We start from the raw sequence: 19,296 nt of genomic DNA, 5'->3' as shown, positions 1-19,296 counted from the left end.
TCTAGAAATTTCTTTTGATGTCTTGCATACATAGCTCATGAATATACCTTTTGATCATGTCTCTTTTATATATGCTATGACTAATATGTTTTCAAGTGAATTTCAAACCAAGTCATAGGTGTATTGAAAGGGAATTGGAGTCTTCGGCGAAGACAAGGCTTCCACTCCACTCTATCACTCATCCTTCGCCGTCGCTCCAAGCACTTCTTCGTCTTTGGTATAATCTTCACTCATATATTTTATTTGCCAAAGGGGAGAAAATAGTTAGGAAAGGGCTTATATCTCACTCAAAGTATCCGTTTTTGGCGATTCATGCCAAATGGGGAGAGAGTATGAGCCCAAAGCAAAAGGACCGCACCACCACCCTAATTTTAAAACTAATGATTTTCAAATGGTAAATTTCAAATTGATATCTCTTTGTGTTCTAAAGGGGGAGAAAGTAGTACCTTCAAAAATTAGTATCTTAAAACCCTCTTGATCACTAAGAGGAGAATTTATTGAGGAGGAGTTTTGTTTAGTCAAAGGAAAAGCATTTAAAACAAGGGGACAAAATTTCAAATCTTGAAAATGCTTCGAAAAATCTTATTCATTTACCTTTGACTATTTTGCAAAAAGGACTTTGAAAAGGATTTACAAAAAGAATTTGCAAAAACAAAACATGTGGTGCAAGTGTGGTCCAAAATGTTAAAAATAAAGAAACAATCCATGCATATCTAGTAAGTAATATTTATTGGCTCAAATTCTAAGTAACCTTTGCACTTACATATTGCAAACTAGTTCAATTATGCACTTTTATATTTGCTTTGGTTTGTGTTGGCATCAATCACCAAAAAGGGGGAGATTGAAAGGGAATTAGGCTTACACCTATTTCCTAAATTGATTTTGGTGGTTGTATTGCCCAACACAAATAATTGGACTAACTAGTTTGCCCAAGTTTATAAGTTCTACAGGTACCAAAGGTTCACAATAAGCCAATAAAAAGACCAAGAAAAGGGTTCAACAAAAAGAGCAAGGGACAACCGAAGTGTGCCCTGGTCTGGCGCACCGGACTGTCCGGTGTGCCACCGGACAATGTCCGGTGCACCAGGGGACTCTAAGTTAAACTTCGCACCTTTGGGAAAACTCAAAGCCGCTGCGCTATAATTCACCGGACTGTCCGGTGTACACCGGACAGTGTCCGGTGCTCCAGAGGAGAGCGACTCTGAACTCACCAGCTTCGGGAATCCGCTCCGCTATAATTCACCGGACATGTGCGCCAGAGCGCGCAGAAGTCAGGCACGCGCGAAGTGGCGCACCGGACACTCTACAATACATGTCCGGTGCGCCACCGACATCCAGGCGGGCCCAGCAGTCAGAGCTCCAACGGTCGGAACCCAACAGCCTAGTGACGTGGCTGGCGCACCGGACACTGTCCGGTGTGCACCGGACTGTCCGGTGCACCATGCGACAGACAGCCTCCACCAAACGGCTAGTTTGGTGGTTGGGGCTATAAATACCCTCAACCACCCCACATTCAAGTCATCCAAGTTTTCACACTTCTACACCTTACAAGAGCTCTAGCATTCAATTCTAGACACACCCAAGTGATCAAATCCTCTCCAATTCCACACAAGGCTTTAGTGATTAGTGAGATAGATTTGTTGTGTTCTTTTGAGCTCTTGCCCTTGGATTGCTTCTTTCTTTCTCATTTATTCTTGTGATCAAAACTCAATTGTAACCGAGGCAAGAGACACCAATTGTGTGGTGGTCCTTGCGGGGAAGTTTTGTTCCCGGTTGATTTGAGAAAAGAAGCTCACTCGGTCCGAGGGACCGTTTGAGAGAGGGAAAGGGTTGAAATAGACCCGGCCTTTGTGGCCTCCTCAACGGGGAGTAGGTTTGAGAGAACCGAACCTCGGTAAAACAAATCCGCGTGTCACACTCTTTATTTACTCACGATTTGTTTTGCGCACTCTCTCTCGAACTCGTTTCTATTTCTAACACTAACCCGGCTTGTAGTTGTGTTTAAGTTGTTAAATTTCAGATTCGCCCTATTCACCCCCCTCTAGGTGACTTTCAATAAGAGTTGACACATCATGGATTCTGCTATCTACTATCTTATATCTAATTAATCAGTAGCTTTCAAATTCAGTTTTGCAGATTTTTATGTCATATCTGATCGAGAGAGCATGAAGCTCCTGCTTCTTGAGAACAGGCAAGTACTTGGATTTTTGAATGAACGGCATGACATAGACCAACTGTGAACGTGCTACCGTTAAATGCCTTTCAACAAGATGATTGCTAGCTGGTTTTCTAGCTACCTCATGGACTACAACCCCATGGTATGGTGTCGTCGCTTCCCTCTCGCCTTTCCTACTTTCTGTGAGAGGCTTATCTCAGAATCCCTGATACTTTGTTTGGTGGTGAGGAAGATTCCTGATGAGCTGGTGGACACTACCTTGGCCACTGCAGCGGGTTTCACTGCCCCAACCTTCATTTGTGAGTGCTTGCCCTCTTTCCAATCTCTCTTCTTTCTGGATAGTAGTAAGCTGAAACATGATCAGTGCCATGGATTAAAGTTAGAAACACAAATTGTTTGTTTTCTCTCACACATAATATAGTTTCATGTTTTACAGAACCAGATTGGTTGTTGTAACTACCCATAGTCCCTATCAGACATTTTTAGGGGGTGCATTTGCATCCCCACACAGAACGTAGCTTGGCCCGTGATTAGAAAAACATATATGCACATTTCTATAGTTCTGGTAAGCATCATTTCCATTTTTATCGAAAATTGGAAATACAGCTAGCAGTGTGCTTACTCATACATACTCCCTCTCTCACACAATATCTGTAATTCTAGGATTAAGATGTTTTATTATATTTTCTCTCTTAATATTGCTCTCTTTTATAAGATTAGAAACAAAATGATAATTGATACATTACGAAACAGAGTGAGAAGAGTCTGATGGTAGCACTAAATATTTTTTGTTATTACTTGATATCTTTCTCAGCCACACTTACCTGTGGATGAAAGGTATGTGAATCTATGTCATTTATAAATGTACATTAGTGAAATTGAAAGTGCTAATACTGTTTGAAGAAAATGTGTCGCTGCCGTTGTATTTTCTTTTCTTTTTAATTCTGCCTTGCTTGGAAATTATGCAACACATGCCGCTTGCTATTTTTTCAGTTAGATTATAATGCTTGTTACCTGCTGTTTGAATTTAGCTAACTGCACCAATGGGGACCCTGAGGAGAGCTGTTGCTGAGATGCAGATGGAGAATTTTGAAATGTGATTGGTCGTGGGCAATGTGTTTCATGTCGCTGTTAATTTGCGTCTCAGGAATGGAGCTTCAATTTCGATGGGACCAGGTCGCAACATTCGTTAAGCAGCCAGATGGCTCCCCTGTTCGGCTAGAGAGGACGATATTGCTGCTTCCGCTACTTGATATATGACATTGTAAGTGTGTGACTGTCGTCACAGATATCTATTGATGTGATTGAAATACATATGTATGGATGCATTTTTAATGTTTGCTTGTATGGTCTGCATTGTAAGACTACCAATGGCACATGCACTTTGTTTCTGTGTTGATCCATATTTTGACAGATCAATGTACAACCGTTCATTGTTTCTTATGTGTGAGAACTGAAGTATATAACTAATTCATCAAGTGTTTGGCACTTTTCTAGGATCAATGTATTCCCTCTATATGATGATTGATTAAACCTCTACTCTGAACTGCAGATTGCAACATACTTTGTGTTTCTATGAATATATATGTGATGTCTTTTCCTCCCAGCTGTTTTTGGATTGATTTTCTACAATTTATTGTGTTATTAGTGGTTTTGTTGCCATTATGGTAGCTAATTTTATTTACAAGCTGGTACTATATGATGATTCAACTAATTAACCATGCTACTTATGTAAGAAGCGTATCGTTCCTACTTTTGCAGATAGTCTTCTAGCTGTTTGCTTGTAAATTTGTTTTTTCCGGTTCTAAATATCTTGTGAATCATTTATATTCTCATTTTATATATCTATACTTTCCATTCCTACTTTTGCAAATAATCTTCTGTCTGTTTGCTGGTAAATTTGTTTTTCCAATTCTAAATATCTTATGACTCATTTATATTGAGCAGGTGTTTACAAATAATGTTCTCATCGGCTCATACTCATGTGGTCTTTTAAGCCCTGCCTCTACATGGACGCCGACCTCGCTTCCGTGGTCACAGCGCTTCGGACCTGCACCGATGTCGCACACGTGCTCCTGCAGTTCCGCCTCGCCTGGTGCGACAAGCTCGTCTCGGACGCCCGCTCCGTCAAGGGCATCTGCTTCGACCTCTTCATCATTAGGGGTGGAAACATAGCTTTCAATGCATTCTGGAGGTGCGCGATGCAATCAATATTATCCATGCTTGATAAATGATGACAATGGTGATGGTCATGATATATGGTTAATATTGTATTGATTTTTTTCCGAGTTTTAGGCTGAAATGTTGTTTGCTTGAATGGAGATATTTCATTGTTCACTTGGTTCTTGTGACAGAGTTAATTACCTTATTTCAGTGCTTTCTTAGTACTTTTTTGAGATTTGAGTTGTAAATAACACTTCCCCAATCGTGCTGTCATTATAACTCAATAAAAAATTATTAAAATCATATATAAAAGTCTATATGTTACTAATGATTGTAATGTAATGGTGAAATAGCTAGATTAAAATAACAAAATTTATGTATGAGTAGGATCATAAATGGATTTCGAAACATTTTCTCATAACAATACTACACACATTTGTACATAAATTATCGTACATAAATTATCGTGTTATTATACGTTTCCGTTGCAACGCATGGACACTCAACTAGTAACTCTAAAATTTGCTTCAGAGTTTAGATTGACTTCTTATAATTAATGATGGTAGCAAATAAATGACTCCAAGCTCTATATTTATGTTGTTTTCTTAGATTTTCGTAGTAGTAAAAGAGTTAATTAAAAAAATTTATACCGTATATCTGAAAACTCTATAAACTTTATAACTCTGAAGTTAAATTGTTTGGCTGACTCACTATTTGTCGGAGTTTTGTTGAGTTATGCGAAACACGCTCTAAAATTGGGAGGGAGGTTCCAACCGTACGGGTCCCACTAAAAGCAGCTTAATAAAGCAAAATAAAAATGAGAAACAGCAAAGAAAAACACAAGACCTCCTATTCACCATGCCGACCGAAGAGGGTTCCGACGGCGGTGGCGGCGCCGGAGCCGGAGCCGGGGAGAAGAAGAGCTCGCAGGCGCCCGCAAAGCCTGGAGCGTGCGGCGCCGCAAAGTTCCTCGCGGGGTTGCCGTCGCGCGGCAACTTCTCTTCCGGCTCCGCCCCCTCCAATCTGGTACGGACCCTCACACTGGAAGCCCCCAATGGCTACTTTCTTCGCGCGCACTGTGAGGCGCCTCGATTTGCGCGGCAAAGTGTGTTTTAAGCCCGTTCTTTCTACTGTGATCTGCGCAGGGAGGGTTCAGGGTTTACGTCTGCGAGCACAGCACAGATCCCCCAGGTCAGTGGAGTTCCGTTACGATTCTCTCAAGAATCAACGAGATCTCGCCTTACATTTCTCATTTCTCTTTGTTTGCTAGTTCTTTTTATTATTTTATGAATTTGATTGTTCTATTGGTGTTAATGTTTTTCTGTGCTCAAATCCATGAAATGTTTTTGCTCTAGGGTGTAATGGTTTGCTCTCTGGACTGAAATTGTAATGTCGCTTGTATTGTGTTCTGGAGAAATTGGACATGCTTATGATGCTTAAAATATGTTTTATGCACTTCGGTAGTGTATAAATAAGTAAACTTTAGCCCTAGCAATTCTCGTTTTGCTTTCCATGGTGGGTGAAAGCTTATGTTGTTCTTTTTCCATGGAAGGTGTGCATAGAGTTCTCAGAGTACCTGTCTAATTACAATGACTTGCTATTTGGTTTACTGGATTGCTATTTGGATTAGAAATGGTAATGTTATGCTTAATATACTCAAAATGTATGTGACTTGATATGCTAGTGCTTATGCTTCAAAGCATAATTTGTTAAATACACTGCTAGTTTGAAACGTTCTCAGTGTTGATGCGTTCTTGAGACTATGCATAACAAAGCTGTTGGCTTTAGCTTCTTGTCACTTCCTTTATGAAGCAGTATCAGTTGAATGCTTAAAAACTGATGATCTGTTCATCCAGTTGGTTTTTTCCCACTTTCTACGTGGCAGAAACTCAAGAGTGACATCTTCACGATCCAAGTTCTTCAGTGACATTTTAATGCTTTGCATGATATATTGAATTTTTGTATGCATGATCTTGTTGCTTTTGTCTTGTATTATATTCATTTTTTGGTCAGTCTTTGCTTGTTTGTTCTGATGGCGGAAATATTGCTATGAATCTTTCATTCGTGCAAAATGTCATATTCTAGGGCTTCTTAAAATTTCTTTCTCTGATTTTAATTAGTGTTCCAGAGCATTATGGTCCCAGTTGAAGTATTATGGATGGAATTTTGTACTGATAATGCATAGTAGATCTAATAATTTGGAATTAGTTGTGAAAAGTACCGTTATGGTTGTTCATTTGATATGTTAGAATACAAGTGAATTTCCTACCTCTCTCCATCAGCTTAAGCTTTTGGGTTGAAGGTTAGTGCATGCAACTCAATACTTTATTTGGGAAAAAAAGTTGAGCCAACTTGCAGTGTCTCAAGTACTATGCAAAACTATATATATTTGTGGCGTTCCACTTTGTTAATAATGGTACATGATAGACACAAAAAAATGAGTGACATCTGTTAGATATGTCTTTTGCTTCTTTAATTTGTTTATGTTTATTCAATATATAGAGGGGTTTCTCCATGTTACCACAGCTGTTAATGCCTATATATTTGTGCCTGTTGCTCTAATCCTTTATACAATTGATACATAACAATACCTACAACGAACATGGTTTGTTTGTACCAATGTAAGTCTTTAATTTGACTGGTTAATCTCTTTGTTATTTTAGAAGGACAAGTTATAAAGACGGATTCAACGAATATTTTAATCAGGCATCTCCAGTTGAACAAGCAGAAGACTGAGGGCAAAGATGTGGATTCCAGAACTGTCGGCGAAAACAACAGAGGGAAAAGGTAAATAACAAAATCATGAAACTATTTGATACAAACGTTCTTTGCTTGTGGTTGTATTAACCCCTAGTTTTGTGTATGTTCTGTTAGTAGTTAACAAATACATGATGTTGTATGGATGTAATTTTCTTATGCATATGAATTGCTAAACTCTTGTCGCATTTTCAGTATTTTGGTTGGTCATAAGGATATTTTTTTCTATTCGTCATAGGCATGAATATTGGTACTCGAAGTTACTTGGTGACCTATTTTTAATATTGTTTCATATCCTTCTTCAACACCCTTTTATTGTTCCATGTTTGATGCTCCTGAATTCTTGGTGATGTTTACTTTTCTGTATGATTCCATTGGAGTAAGCAATAAAATACCCTGGCCTCCATCACTAACGGGTCGACGTCAATCGTTCACTCTACAACGGCCCAACCGGAGGGTGGCGTACAACACATTGTAACCCGAGAGCGGATGAAGCACATCAAGGGGATTTTTTTAACCAAGTCGGAAAATTCGCCCCGATGGGAATCAAAGCCGGGTCTTGGAGGTGCTACTCAGAAGCCTTAACCACTAGGCTAGAGGCCCTTTCGCCATGCTCAACACTATAGCACATTCGGAGGCATGTACCGTGTACGGCTCCACGACTACGTCGCTACAACAAGATAGGAGTAGTTGGAACTCTGCTAGGTTGGTCTTGCAACCTATGCAGGGATGTAAGCGTGTGTTTGGTTGCAGTGACAGGATGGGATGGGATGGGATGAGACGATCCCTCAAATAATGTTGTTTGGTTCAGGGTCAAAGGTTGGGACTGTGACTATCCCAGTGTTGTTCCCAGTTGTCCCTCAAAATTGGAGGGATGAGAGAGGACGCCAGGGGACGTCCCTGTCCTAGCTGTCCCACAACCAAACGCACCCTAACTCTCTCCCTCTCCCTTCTGCTATAAAAGGGAGGTGTAGAGCAGTATAGAATGGGGTTATAATGTTCACATTTTTTGGTTCATGACTTAAGAGTCTTGAGCTTTTTAGACTTCACTCTTCAACAAGTAGGATTTAGCGCATGAAAAGTGCTCTCGCTCTAGTCTGCACGTGTAACTCTGTCCACACTTGCATCTAACCAAGTAACCATCAACCACACAGAGGACGTTTTGGGTATTGCGTGCAGAACTGCAGATGGCCCGAACTTTTCTAAATCGTGCGTGTGCAATCTGCCACGTCAGCGCCCTGATCCAGCGGTCATAGGCCTGTGCCCCTTTCTCTCCCTCTCTCTCTCTCTCTGAGGACCTTGGTGTCGCAATATGCTGACACAATTTCTCATTGGCAATGTTTTATGATTAAAAGTAGTGCATTAATGTTAAACGATCTGTGCCTTCAATTTAGACAGGATGGGTCAAGATGGGAAACTGGGTTTAGTAGAAAATTAAAATTCATGTCAGATGACTCTTAACTTGGTTGAGGCATCCCGACCACGTAGTTCTTTTTTTGAAGATATTTCTTCTATGTTTGACCATGCTAGACATTTGACAAAAACAATTGGGGGGCACTTCTTAGATTTTGATGGGGTGCTTATTGGGATGGTGGTGATAAATGAGCATAGACAGCCTAAACGTTTACCTGAGGTGTTATCTTATCTCCTCGAACCAAATAATGAGTTAAAGGAAATATCATGCACATGTGGATTCTTCTTTACAAATTAGTTGGTGATGCTATAAATATTACCTTTACTTCAGGAATTTACTAAAGTAAATTAATTGTCAAAAGATAAATGCTGTTTGCTGATAATAACTTGTAGCTTGATTATGTCCTGATATTGATTGGCTACTTGAGATTTACACATACCTAGCTGTCTTGACCTTTGTGGAGCTTCCTTCATGGGTGCTTAACTGCTTATTGGTTGGATGGTCTAACTTTGCATAACTTCACTTTCAAAGTAAATTTTCTTTTTATGTCACTAGATCTGCTGCCAGAAGTTTGGATGTCAACAATTCAGCAAAGAAGGCTAACTTGGGTACTTCATCTGGATCATCAGCCTATGGTATTTTTTCTTTGCCTGAACCCTATAGTTATATTCATTATCCAGAGGGTGTCTTCTTTTTCTTTAGCACCTTCGGGAATAGAAATCCACTAAAGAAATAGCATCTTCCCTGTTTTCAGCGAAAGCCATATATTTGCAAGTTGCTAGCCAGCTTATGGAAGTTATCACTTCAAGTGATGACAAAATCAGCACATTACCAATTGCGACACATTAAATTTAATGGTCTATTTTGTTTTTTTGGCGTGTCTTTGTTTGATATTTGTGTATGTTCTAGAATCTAGATATTCATTAACAGAGTTTCAAGACAAAAAAAGTCTTTTTGAACAATAAGAGAATAAAGTATTGTACTCTTGTTTTTCGCCAACCCCAGCATAACTAGCTATTTTTTCTTGAATCTTAGAGGTACTTTAATCTTGCAGAGGAAATTTCTGGCTTTTCACAACACACACTGCAGTCATTTACAGTGGAGAGATTGCGTGCACTTCTACGACAAAGTGGTCGATCGACCAAAGGCAAAAAGGCAAGTGAAACCATTTCTCAATCTTATTCTAAAAGGATTTTACATTCACACGAGTCTCTGGCACTGGATCTGCCCTTATTTTATGTCCCAATGAGCAGTGCATCATTTGATTTTGTGCTCCATCTGTAGACTCCGAAGAATTCCACTGGATATAACCTAATATAGTGCAGTTCTATGTGGCATAGTAGTTATGGATGAACAAATATGGTCTTTCCATATATTCTCGCCTCCTTAGAGCTTGTTTGGTTAGGAGTGGATCGATAGTGAAAACTGAATTGAAAGGGATTTACTCTCACTCAGGCCTTGTTAGGTTGCATGGGGATCGAAGGAGATTGGGGGGATCAAATCACTTTCTATTCAAATTTGACCAGCAAGGGATTTAATCCTCACAAATTCCCTTCAATCTGCTCATAACCGAACAAACCCTCAATCACTTTCGATCTCCATGCAACCGATCTAGGGCTGAAGTTGTTAACAATGCTCTTACATTTTTGTTTATATGATTAGTGCCATCAGGTTATGGTTGGTGGTTTAATTTTTTTATTAGTATTCAACGCCACCAGATGTGCTATTAGAAAAGGAGATATTTTGTACTCCCTTCGTTCTTTTTTATTTGTCACGGTTTAGTTCAAATATGAACTAGCGGGCGACAAATATTCTATTAAGAAAACCTAGAAGCAGAATAAAAAAGTCAGTTAAATTTGTTGATGCTTATATTATTCATTATATAGCCATTATATCACCATAGAACCAATTCGAAAATGTGACTGCATTTTGCTTTTGCAGGATGAACTGATTGCTCGCTTACGGGAGTCGCAGGGTTGACATGAATCTGGTACTTGTTTAGTCAATCAAACCCCTTCAGGCAGGGTTACACGACCAAATGAGTACCATGCTGTACTTGTCAATGGCTGCTCTGCCTAGATTTAATACAATGTAATGGCATATGTAGGTTGAGACTTTGCCGGACCTTATTATACTCAGAATTTGTTAACTAGCTGTTACCTGTCAGTAGTCATGAATTCACTGTTTTCTCATACCCGGTAGGTTAAAAAATGCAGGTATGTGAATTCAATTGCTAAGGTGCATTTGCATCTGCTCTTTTTGCTAACGGGACGTTTGGATCCCTTCATTTTAGAGGAATTGGAATTCACTCGATAAAGTAACTTATTTAGTTTAGAATTTGACATTCCACCACTTTCCAAAGTTCATATATAAGCCTATCTCAAATTCATAGGGTGGAGGATGAGAAATAATTTTATGCATTAGTAGAATTTGTTTCTACTCTGTAACTTACATGACACTCTTCATCTCACTCATCTATAGTAAAAATGTAGCTTATAAATATCTCCGACATCTTGCTAATAATAATATACAAATATATTTTGCATAAAACCGAATTAGCTTAATTGATATATGCCTAAATTACTATTATTAGAATGGAATTCAATTCCAATGATCCAAACGGGGCGTAAGTTAATTTACGTCTGTATTCTGATTGCTGAATTCTTCTGCCTATCTTTTATTTCGTTTCGACCATAGTGCTGAAAATTGAAGATAGCAGCAGCAACTTCAGCGGTGTTTCAGTCATATATCTGCTTGGCCAACACAATCCACATACATATGCTATTTGGCACCACACCCGCGCATGCAGCACTGGTGTTCCATTAAAAAAATAAAATTGGGTGTCAAAATTGAAAATCGTTTTCACCGTAAGAGCTTTGAAACTAGATTTCCCATGACATATTTATTTTAGAGTTTATTAGGATCAGTCATTGATATTATTGTAGTTATCAGTGTCAGTCATTTTATCTTTTAGTTCCAATCATTCATAAGAATTATTGAGGTAAACAAATTTTTTTGTTATGATGTCAGTCATTTTATAATTTGAAGTAAGTAATTTTAATTTAAGGGAAATTTGGATCCATACCATTAAAAGATCACCACTTTGGATCCATACCATCACTATCTCACTTACATGTGGATCCACATGAGTCAATGACATGTGGGGTCCATGGTATATATCTAAAGTTTGGATCTTTTAATGGTATAGATCCAATTGTTCCTTAATTTAAACTCAGTTATTATGTTATGACTAGTCGATTGCCCGTGCGTTGCGACGGCTTACAACAATACCCACGTAAACTATCCATAAAAAAATTTAAGATTTTTTATTGATTGTCTCCGCTCTCTGTATAATATGTTTTTTATTTGGCTAAGTGATGTTATTGTTTACTCCATGCAATATGTGTTGGTACAACACGACCAATGAAGTGAGCGATTAGAAGAGAGTTCACAACGACTGACTGAACGAACAGAAATTATAAAATGACATAATTCCATCATACAGAGACCAAATAAGAGAAAGTTTGTGAGTTTAAGTTTCTAAAATAAGTCACGTGAAGTCAAACTTATAAAAAAATAGATCAAAATATGGAGTGATTGATAAAGTGAGGCATCAATAAAAACTGGATGCGCTCCCATAAATTATGTTACTTTGTAGCAATTACTAACGTTTAAAACCAACAAATAACCTTTCATTTTGTTGTTAGTGTGACAAATCATTGCTGCTCCATCCAATTCAGCAACCTCAAACTGTCAAACACCATATAGTCCATTGCGCCAATGTTGTCTCAAAAAAGACCTAATGCTTGCAAGAGCTAAGGACACCGTGTCGTGCTTGGGCAGTAGCCTCGGCCCGTAGTGCTGGCACGACTCGACACGATTATTTTTTTATTTTACAAAAAAGTATATACATATATACAATTTATATTCAATAATAAAAACATCTTAGAATGATATTCTACTGGTTAGACAACTTCATCCTAGTGTCTCCCGCCCTTCTTCCATCAGTGCATGGGTTCGAACCCCACCTCCTGCACCGTTTTTTAACATTTTACGTTGATTTAATTAAATGGGCCGACGGGCTAACGAGCTGGTCCGGCACAGTCAGCAGGCCGACATGACGTGCCTAGGTCATAGTTGTGGTCCGCGTGCGTCTGGCCCGTGCCGGACGCCGTTTGGCCATCTATAGGCGTGCAACGATTAATTTGAAATAGATGTGTGGAGTTATTTGTAAAAAGATGACGCAAGACGACCGTTGAAACTTGTGCTTTAAGTATAGTATAGATGTGTCAATTATTTTGTTTTTATGAATTATTTGTATTTCGTCATTGTAGATTTGTGGTTATATTGGTCATTTTTGTTCAGTAGTTCTAATTTAAAGTTAGTAATTCTAAGTAAAACTAATAAGTCATGCTTTTAATACTCGGTCATTCTATAAATACTAAGTTTTTCATCATTGTAGCCCCCGTCATTAATGAGAATTGCTGGGTAGTAAAAAAACTAAAATATATAGAGTATAAGTGGTCTAGGTTTATTCATAAAAATCTCATAAACAAATATGAAATTCGTTTGGTGATTAAATCTTTTAATTAGAAGATATGAAAAATAAACTAAAAAAGTTGTGGTTTTCGTACCTGCATGTGCTATGCGCATGAGAGTAGTGCCAAATAGCACTAACATATAGGCCGATTTTTTTGTATTTTGGCCATTTTTCGGGAAAAAAACACGTTTGAACCCTAGAAAATTTTAATGGTATTTTTGGACCCTTTGCTCGGCGCCATAGCCTATGGCGCCGAGGTAACACAGCTCGGCGCCATAGGTTATGGTGCCGAGCTACGTGCTGCGTTGGCACAACTCGGACGCCGTAGCGTTGACGTGGCACCGAGCTCGGCGCCACAGATCTTGGCGCCGAGCTCGGTTGTGTTATTAACAGTTTTGTTGCAAAGAAATAGCACAAAGCCATCTAGCTCAGTTGGTGGAGCACAAGGTTTTAAACCTTGAGGTTGGGGGTTGAGCCCTACAATTTGCCTATATTTTTTTATCTTTTAAATAACTTATTTTTTTAAATAACTCATTAGGTATACTATTTGGAATGCAGGATTATTATATAAATCAATACATGAATTTTGTAGTCTCACCAGTTTAATTTTATACAAAAGCATGCGAAGAAAAAAAACTATTTTGCTCAGTGGGATCGGGCCCAAAAATGACTTCAAGAATCATAACATTCCGGTGGTTCTCCATAACAGATATTTGGGTAAAGGGATGGCTGACAACCCCATGAACTCCATATTCATATCAACAAGAAGCCCTCCTCGGCAGTCTCTCATTGAAACTGTTGGAATAACTGAAGAAGGCGTGTTCATTGAGGCTAGCAGCGGGTTTGGTCAGTCGTCGGAGAGTGTCCACTGCCACCATGGAATCATGTCTGCTGAGGTCTGCCATCTCTATTCCCTACGGCCGCAAAATAGTTTTTTTTTCACATGCTTTTTGTATAAAATTAAACTGGGTGAGTTGTAGGGCTCAAACCCCCAACCTCATAGTTTAAAACCTTGTGCGCCAATAACTGAGCTAGATGACTTTGTGGTATTTCTTTGCAACAAAACTGTTAATAACACAACCGAGCTCGGCGCCAAGATCTGTGGCGCCGAGCTCGGTGCCACGTCAACGCCACGGCGTCCGGGTTGTGCCAACGCAGCACGTACCTAGGCACCATAACCTATGGCGCCGAGCTGTGTTACCTCGGCGCCATAGGCTATGGCGCCGAGCAAAGGGTCCAAAATGCCATTAAAATTTTCTAGGGTCCAAACGTGTTTTTTCCCCAATAATGGCCAAAATACAAAAAATTCGGACATATAGGCTTGTAGAGAGAGATTGTATATTACAAGCCACGTGTTTGCAATAATTAGAGGAAGTACTAGTTTAATGGTGTCTTCCGTTTTAGTTGTACCACCCTAACCCTTCTCAACTGAATCACATATTCACATAGACTATGACCCATTTAGAAACACATTAATTTAGCACAAACCAGATTTCCACCAAACCCGACTATGACCCATTTAGAAGCACATTAATTTAGCACAAACCAGATTTCCACCAAACCCACACGTTTCTTTACCCTAATCCAACGAAGGCACACATTCGTCATTGTTTATTTACCCTAACATTTTCATCGCTCGAACGAAGGTACACATTCTTCGTTGTTTATTTGTCTCCCATCTTCCTCAACATCGATACTCCATCTTTCGCTCAACGGCTAGCGCCTAGTCTGCCTCGACACGTAGGGATGAAAGCAGACGCTAATGGTTGGGAAAACCCTCCAACCAATTTTCAAATCCATATTTTAATTCAAAATCAATAACAACTAGGTTCATGCCCGTGCGTTGCCACGGGAGTAAAAAAATAGTATAAAACGTATATATGAAATAACAAACATCACTTGGGTGGTAAGGTGGAACCTCGACGTCAACCTCATTTAAGCGTCACGGGGAGACTCGCCGTTGGTCGGCAACACCATCGCCAGGGATGGTGCTTCGTGGTCGAGAACAACGGTGGCTGCTGCTACTGTTGTGGGTCCAAATCCGGACCTGAGGCCGATGCCGGCGTTGCGGGGGTGGTGGCGAGGCGGAACCTCAGCGTCAGCTTCATCTAGGCATCATCGAGCTTGTGGACGAGTGTATGGCGGGATTACACTCAAATACTCGATCGTGAGTTGTTGGCCGGTTAGGTTAGTGAGGAAATCTCCCACCAATTATTGGAACCAATCGCCATTCGGCAGTGGCAGCTACGGGAGAAGCCGATGCAACCTTATCTAGGCGGGCGCCCTCCTTCTTGCGGGTGGAGAAGCGGGCGGGAGTCTGTTGTTGTCACACCCGTTTCCCAAGGGCAGAGCCGGGTGCATAGCATATGTGTGCCAGGATCTATTTCCACACATATGTTGACGTTACAAGTGTAATATATCAAAAGAACAATGCATAAAAGCGTAAATAACGATTATATTACACTTCGAACAGACATAATGTCTTAACCTTTATTCATCAAAGTACAGCGAAACAAGGACATCCATCCACAGGAAGATGATCGGGGTATTACTAGACTAGCATCCATGGAGTTCAGCATCATATCTTCATCTGCAAACTTCTGATCAAAATTAAGCAAGGGTGAGCTCACTTATGGTCGGGGCTCAGCAAGTGGGGGAAAAACTAATGCAAGGTAACAAGGTGAGGCTAAGGTTGAGCAGTAAGCATTTTAGTTGGTCCACATTTTATTAACAACACTTGTCTTACTAATAAGTGTGAATCCCAAGTATTCCCATTAAACAAAGGTATAAGAATATTCAACACTTAAGTGAAACCACTTAAGCAAACCATTGGCAGATCATCGGATCTCGATTTATTTCCATCTTTAAGTTCAATTATCATGTGAGGAGTCCAGGCTGCTCATAACCGTGAGCACGACTGATATATCAGTTTTACACTCTGCAGAGGTGGTACAACTTTACCCACAAGCCATGTATCCCCTCTAGCCTGGGTCGGCCAAAACCCGTAAACACTTCCGAGGTGAGTGGCTAGGGATCCACTATGAGGCTTTCACAAAATACACTTAATATGAAGCGACCCGCTAAGGTTTCTAAAGACGATGGTGGTGGCCCCCTGGGTGAGGTACCTTAGCCAAGAATACGTCCCCATGTTAACGTGGGCTGCCAACACCTACCGCTCCCCCTCTTGCCCATATTTCAGGTAAGGTTGCCAGACACTAAGCATATAAAGCTAATTACCAAAGCCAGAGCCATGATAGCACTCGTGGTTGCACTGTTTTTCCGGGTGGTCACTCCATGTTCCAATTAATATGCAATAATCTTGTTTAACCATCGGATTAACAACAATAATGTAAACTTACCATTTTGGAACACTAATATCATAAGCGGGGGTGACTGCATAAAGTTAAGTTGTAGCAATAGCATAGCTACGAAGGTAAAGTATAATTCCCAGGTTTGCTCAAGGAATAAGGTTGGAAAGGTTATCTAAATAGGTAACCCGTCAAATTATGCATATATATCCAAAAGAATAAACTTTATTAAATGTATTGTTTGGGATCAAACAGAGTATGCAAAGGGAGAAGTCCACTTGCCTTGCTTATTGAAAACTTGAGACTCTTCCACGGATCTGAATAGATCTTGATTCTTAACTACTAGATCAACAACTGAATATCACACAACAAACAAGAAGAACAAACACCACTCAATAACATACCACATTCACCATACGTAAAGCTAAAAGAAAGCTTAACGAAAAGAGCGTTCGCTTTTAAAGAACATCACAAGTAATGGTTATAATAAGAGGGTATTCTTTTCAAAAATGTGTGATCTATACTTTATAAAACAAGACATGAGCTTAAAAATATCTTAATTAAAATATACAAATATTGGGTTCATCAATTTTAATCTTTTATAAAACGTCATACATGATACGTCTAAGATAAAGGGTTTATAAGATAAAACACGTTATAACGATATTAAACCTTTTTAACCTTTTAGAAAAGATATAAGTTATATATCTATGGTTAATGCGTTATGAAATACATTATTAATTTTAGAAGCATTATGAAGCATATTATAAATATTGTTAACCAATCACTTATGACAAATTAAGATATAAGTCTAAATAGGTTTTATGTGAAAAGATCATTATTATTAAACACCTATCTATGGAAAGTTATGATATATGCTTTAATGAACTTTTATGTAAGAGACAATGAACAAACAACTATATTTTATTTTTATTAGAAAGTACATGTCCTTTATTCTTTGTTAAGAAAGCTATATACAAAACAAATATATAAACTAACCTTTTAATTATGAAAAGGATATGAACACTAATTATTTTATTTTATTCTTTAGGAACAACTAAGTGATTCATATATAAGGTGGACTAAATTCTATGAACTCATTAATCATGTTATAAATCTAGTTAAGAATAAATTGACTATCGGTTTGATTAATAAATTATGATAAAGGATAATTAATCTATTAATTATCTTTAATTCTATTATAGGAACAAATGATCTAGATAATTAGACTGAATACTATATTTATTGGTATATTATTAACTATCATTTTAGTTATGACGGTGTGTGTACTTAATTAAGCCATTATTAGAATAGTTATATGACATAATTCTATTGTAAAGCATATTATTATGGGTACTTAAACATGAGACTAAATGAGTTTTATGTGAAGGGATAATAAATAATTATCATTCTATTAAGAAAACACTAAATCTATATTTGTTGAGAAAACTACATTCAAACCGATAGATCATCATTTTAAAGATATGAACACAAAATCTATTATTTTAGTATATTTTTAGAAAATTCTATTCTTTCTGTTTTCTCCTTTCTTTTCTAAATAGAATTTATACGTGTGGCTAAAATTATTTACTTAATTCTTATAACATTAATATTCTAAGGATTAATTGTAAATTACTAAATAAGACTTTTAATAACATATTCATGGTTATTATGACATAAATAAATATCCTACTAATTCTAAGTACTTAAGTGCTATACTTATGAATTCATTTATTATGAATAGTAGGATACATATTTTTATTTGACTAGAAGATACATAACTTAGTGCCTATTTCAATTTCTTCATGCAACTAAGTTTACACTTAAAATACTACTAACAATTATCGTTCCACACAATAAAGCGAAATTAATTATAAAAATTTTTAGTATGAAAACCACGGAAGCAGTGAATAGTGACCGTGTTCATTTTTAGAATTATAAAATCCTACGCATATTCAAAGCGTTGTCGCGGGTTCGATTTTGGCTACCCGTATACATCGAGATCTCTAAAACCATACGCGTGAATCGCATCGTCTCAATATTACCACAATAATTCAAAACATACTTTAGAAAATAAATTAACGGATTGTCTTCAACCTTGTGGTGAATGGAGGGATTTGGTCGCGGTGAGGCGAGGCACAGATGGTCCAGTTGGTGTGCTGCGCGGTCGCGTCGACAGCGGACGACGTTTGGGTTTTTTTTTTGTTTTTTTAATTTCGAAATTCCTTTATAATAGTTAAATGTGAATATATATAAATATTTCAAAAATTATAATAAGTTTAAAAGATAGTATTTTATAAATAAAAATACCCAATTTAAAGAATAAATTATTTTAGTCAAAAGTCTATTATTTAAATAGTTTGGGCTCCATGAAAAGGAAATCAATTAAATGAAGTACCTACAAACGAACATTATTAATCTATGTATATTATTTTAACAATTCATTATTACTCTATAAAATAAAGTTTTCTTCACAAAATTAAATCTCAGAATTAGATTTGAAAATGGAATCAAACAAAACATATGCTTCGGCACGAATGCATTCAAACACTCTGTAAAATTTTATCTATTTAAAAAAATTCTTCAAATTATATATATCAAGGTTTTTTTATTTGAAAACAAAAAAATTCCTTTCCACTGAAATTTAATAATTCAAATAGGGTTGTTTGCATTTGCTAAATTTAGGGTGTTACAGTTGTGGAGTGGGCGAGTGGGACGCGACGACTGACATGGCATGTAGGTTGCAGATGGCGTGAAGACTGGCGACTGGCGTGGAGGTCATGGTTTGCTGGTGGAGGCAGTTCGTTGTGAGAGCCAATCGGCGCGAACGCGAGAAGCGGGAGGCTGGCTGGGGCGTGTCGTGCAGAGGATGCGGGAGGTGACACGGTTGTTAGCGAGCGTGCACGGGCCTGGGGGTGGAGTCATGGTTTGCTTGTGT

At 38.3% G+C, this 19,296-nt stretch overlaps 1 protein-coding gene across 3 annotated transcripts; it reads left to right on the top strand.

Moving 5' to 3' along the window:
* The first annotated feature begins 5,161 nt into the window (after nucleotides 1-5,161).
* Nucleotides 5,162-10,802, top strand: LOC100282101 (uncharacterized). Of its 3 annotated transcripts, none has more exons than XR_004857590.1 (6): nucleotides 5,162-5,365; nucleotides 5,485-5,530; nucleotides 7,003-7,126; nucleotides 9,066-9,145; nucleotides 9,546-9,665; nucleotides 10,452-10,802. XR_004857590.1 is itself a non-coding variant. In XM_008679010.4 (6 exons), the coding sequence occupies exons 1-6, from the start codon at nucleotides 5,198-5,200 to the stop codon at nucleotides 10,488-10,490; spliced, it is 582 nt and encodes a 193-aa protein (XP_008677232.1). In that variant the 5' UTR covers nucleotides 5,162-5,197; the 3' UTR covers nucleotides 10,491-10,802. The 3 variants fall into 3 exon arrangements, 2 of the variants coding, with proteins under 2 accessions (XP_008677232.1, NP_001148486.1); XM_008679010.4 differs by having other exon boundaries at nucleotides 9,042-9,145; nucleotides 9,565-9,665; NM_001155014.1 differs by having other exon boundaries at nucleotides 5,180-5,365; nucleotides 9,565-9,665; nucleotides 10,452-10,758.
* The last annotated feature ends 8,494 nt before the right edge of the window (nucleotides 10,803-19,296 follow it).

The sequence above is a fragment of the Zea mays genome, chromosome 4 (assembly GCF_902167145.1).
Source record: "Zea mays cultivar B73 chromosome 4, Zm-B73-REFERENCE-NAM-5.0, whole genome shotgun sequence".
Taxonomy (NCBI): Eukaryota; Viridiplantae; Streptophyta; class Magnoliopsida; order Poales; family Poaceae; genus Zea; species Zea mays.
This window is presented reverse-complemented; position numbering and strand designations above follow the sequence as displayed.

Bases quoted from the DNA above. Each gene is read 5' to 3' on its own strand.
- LOC100282101 (XM_008679010.4), top strand. From the start codon at position 5,198: ATGCCGACCGAAGAGGGTTCCGACGGCGGTGGCGGCGCCGGAGCCGGA. The intron at 5,531-7,002 runs GTCAGTGGAGTT...TTGTTATTTTAG, and splicing joins GCACAGCACAGATCCCCCAG to AAGGACAAGTTATAAAGACG. The intron at 7,127-9,041 runs GTAAATAACAAA...TCACTTTCAAAG, and splicing joins GAAAACAACAGAGGGAAAAG to TAAATTTTCTTTTTATGTCA.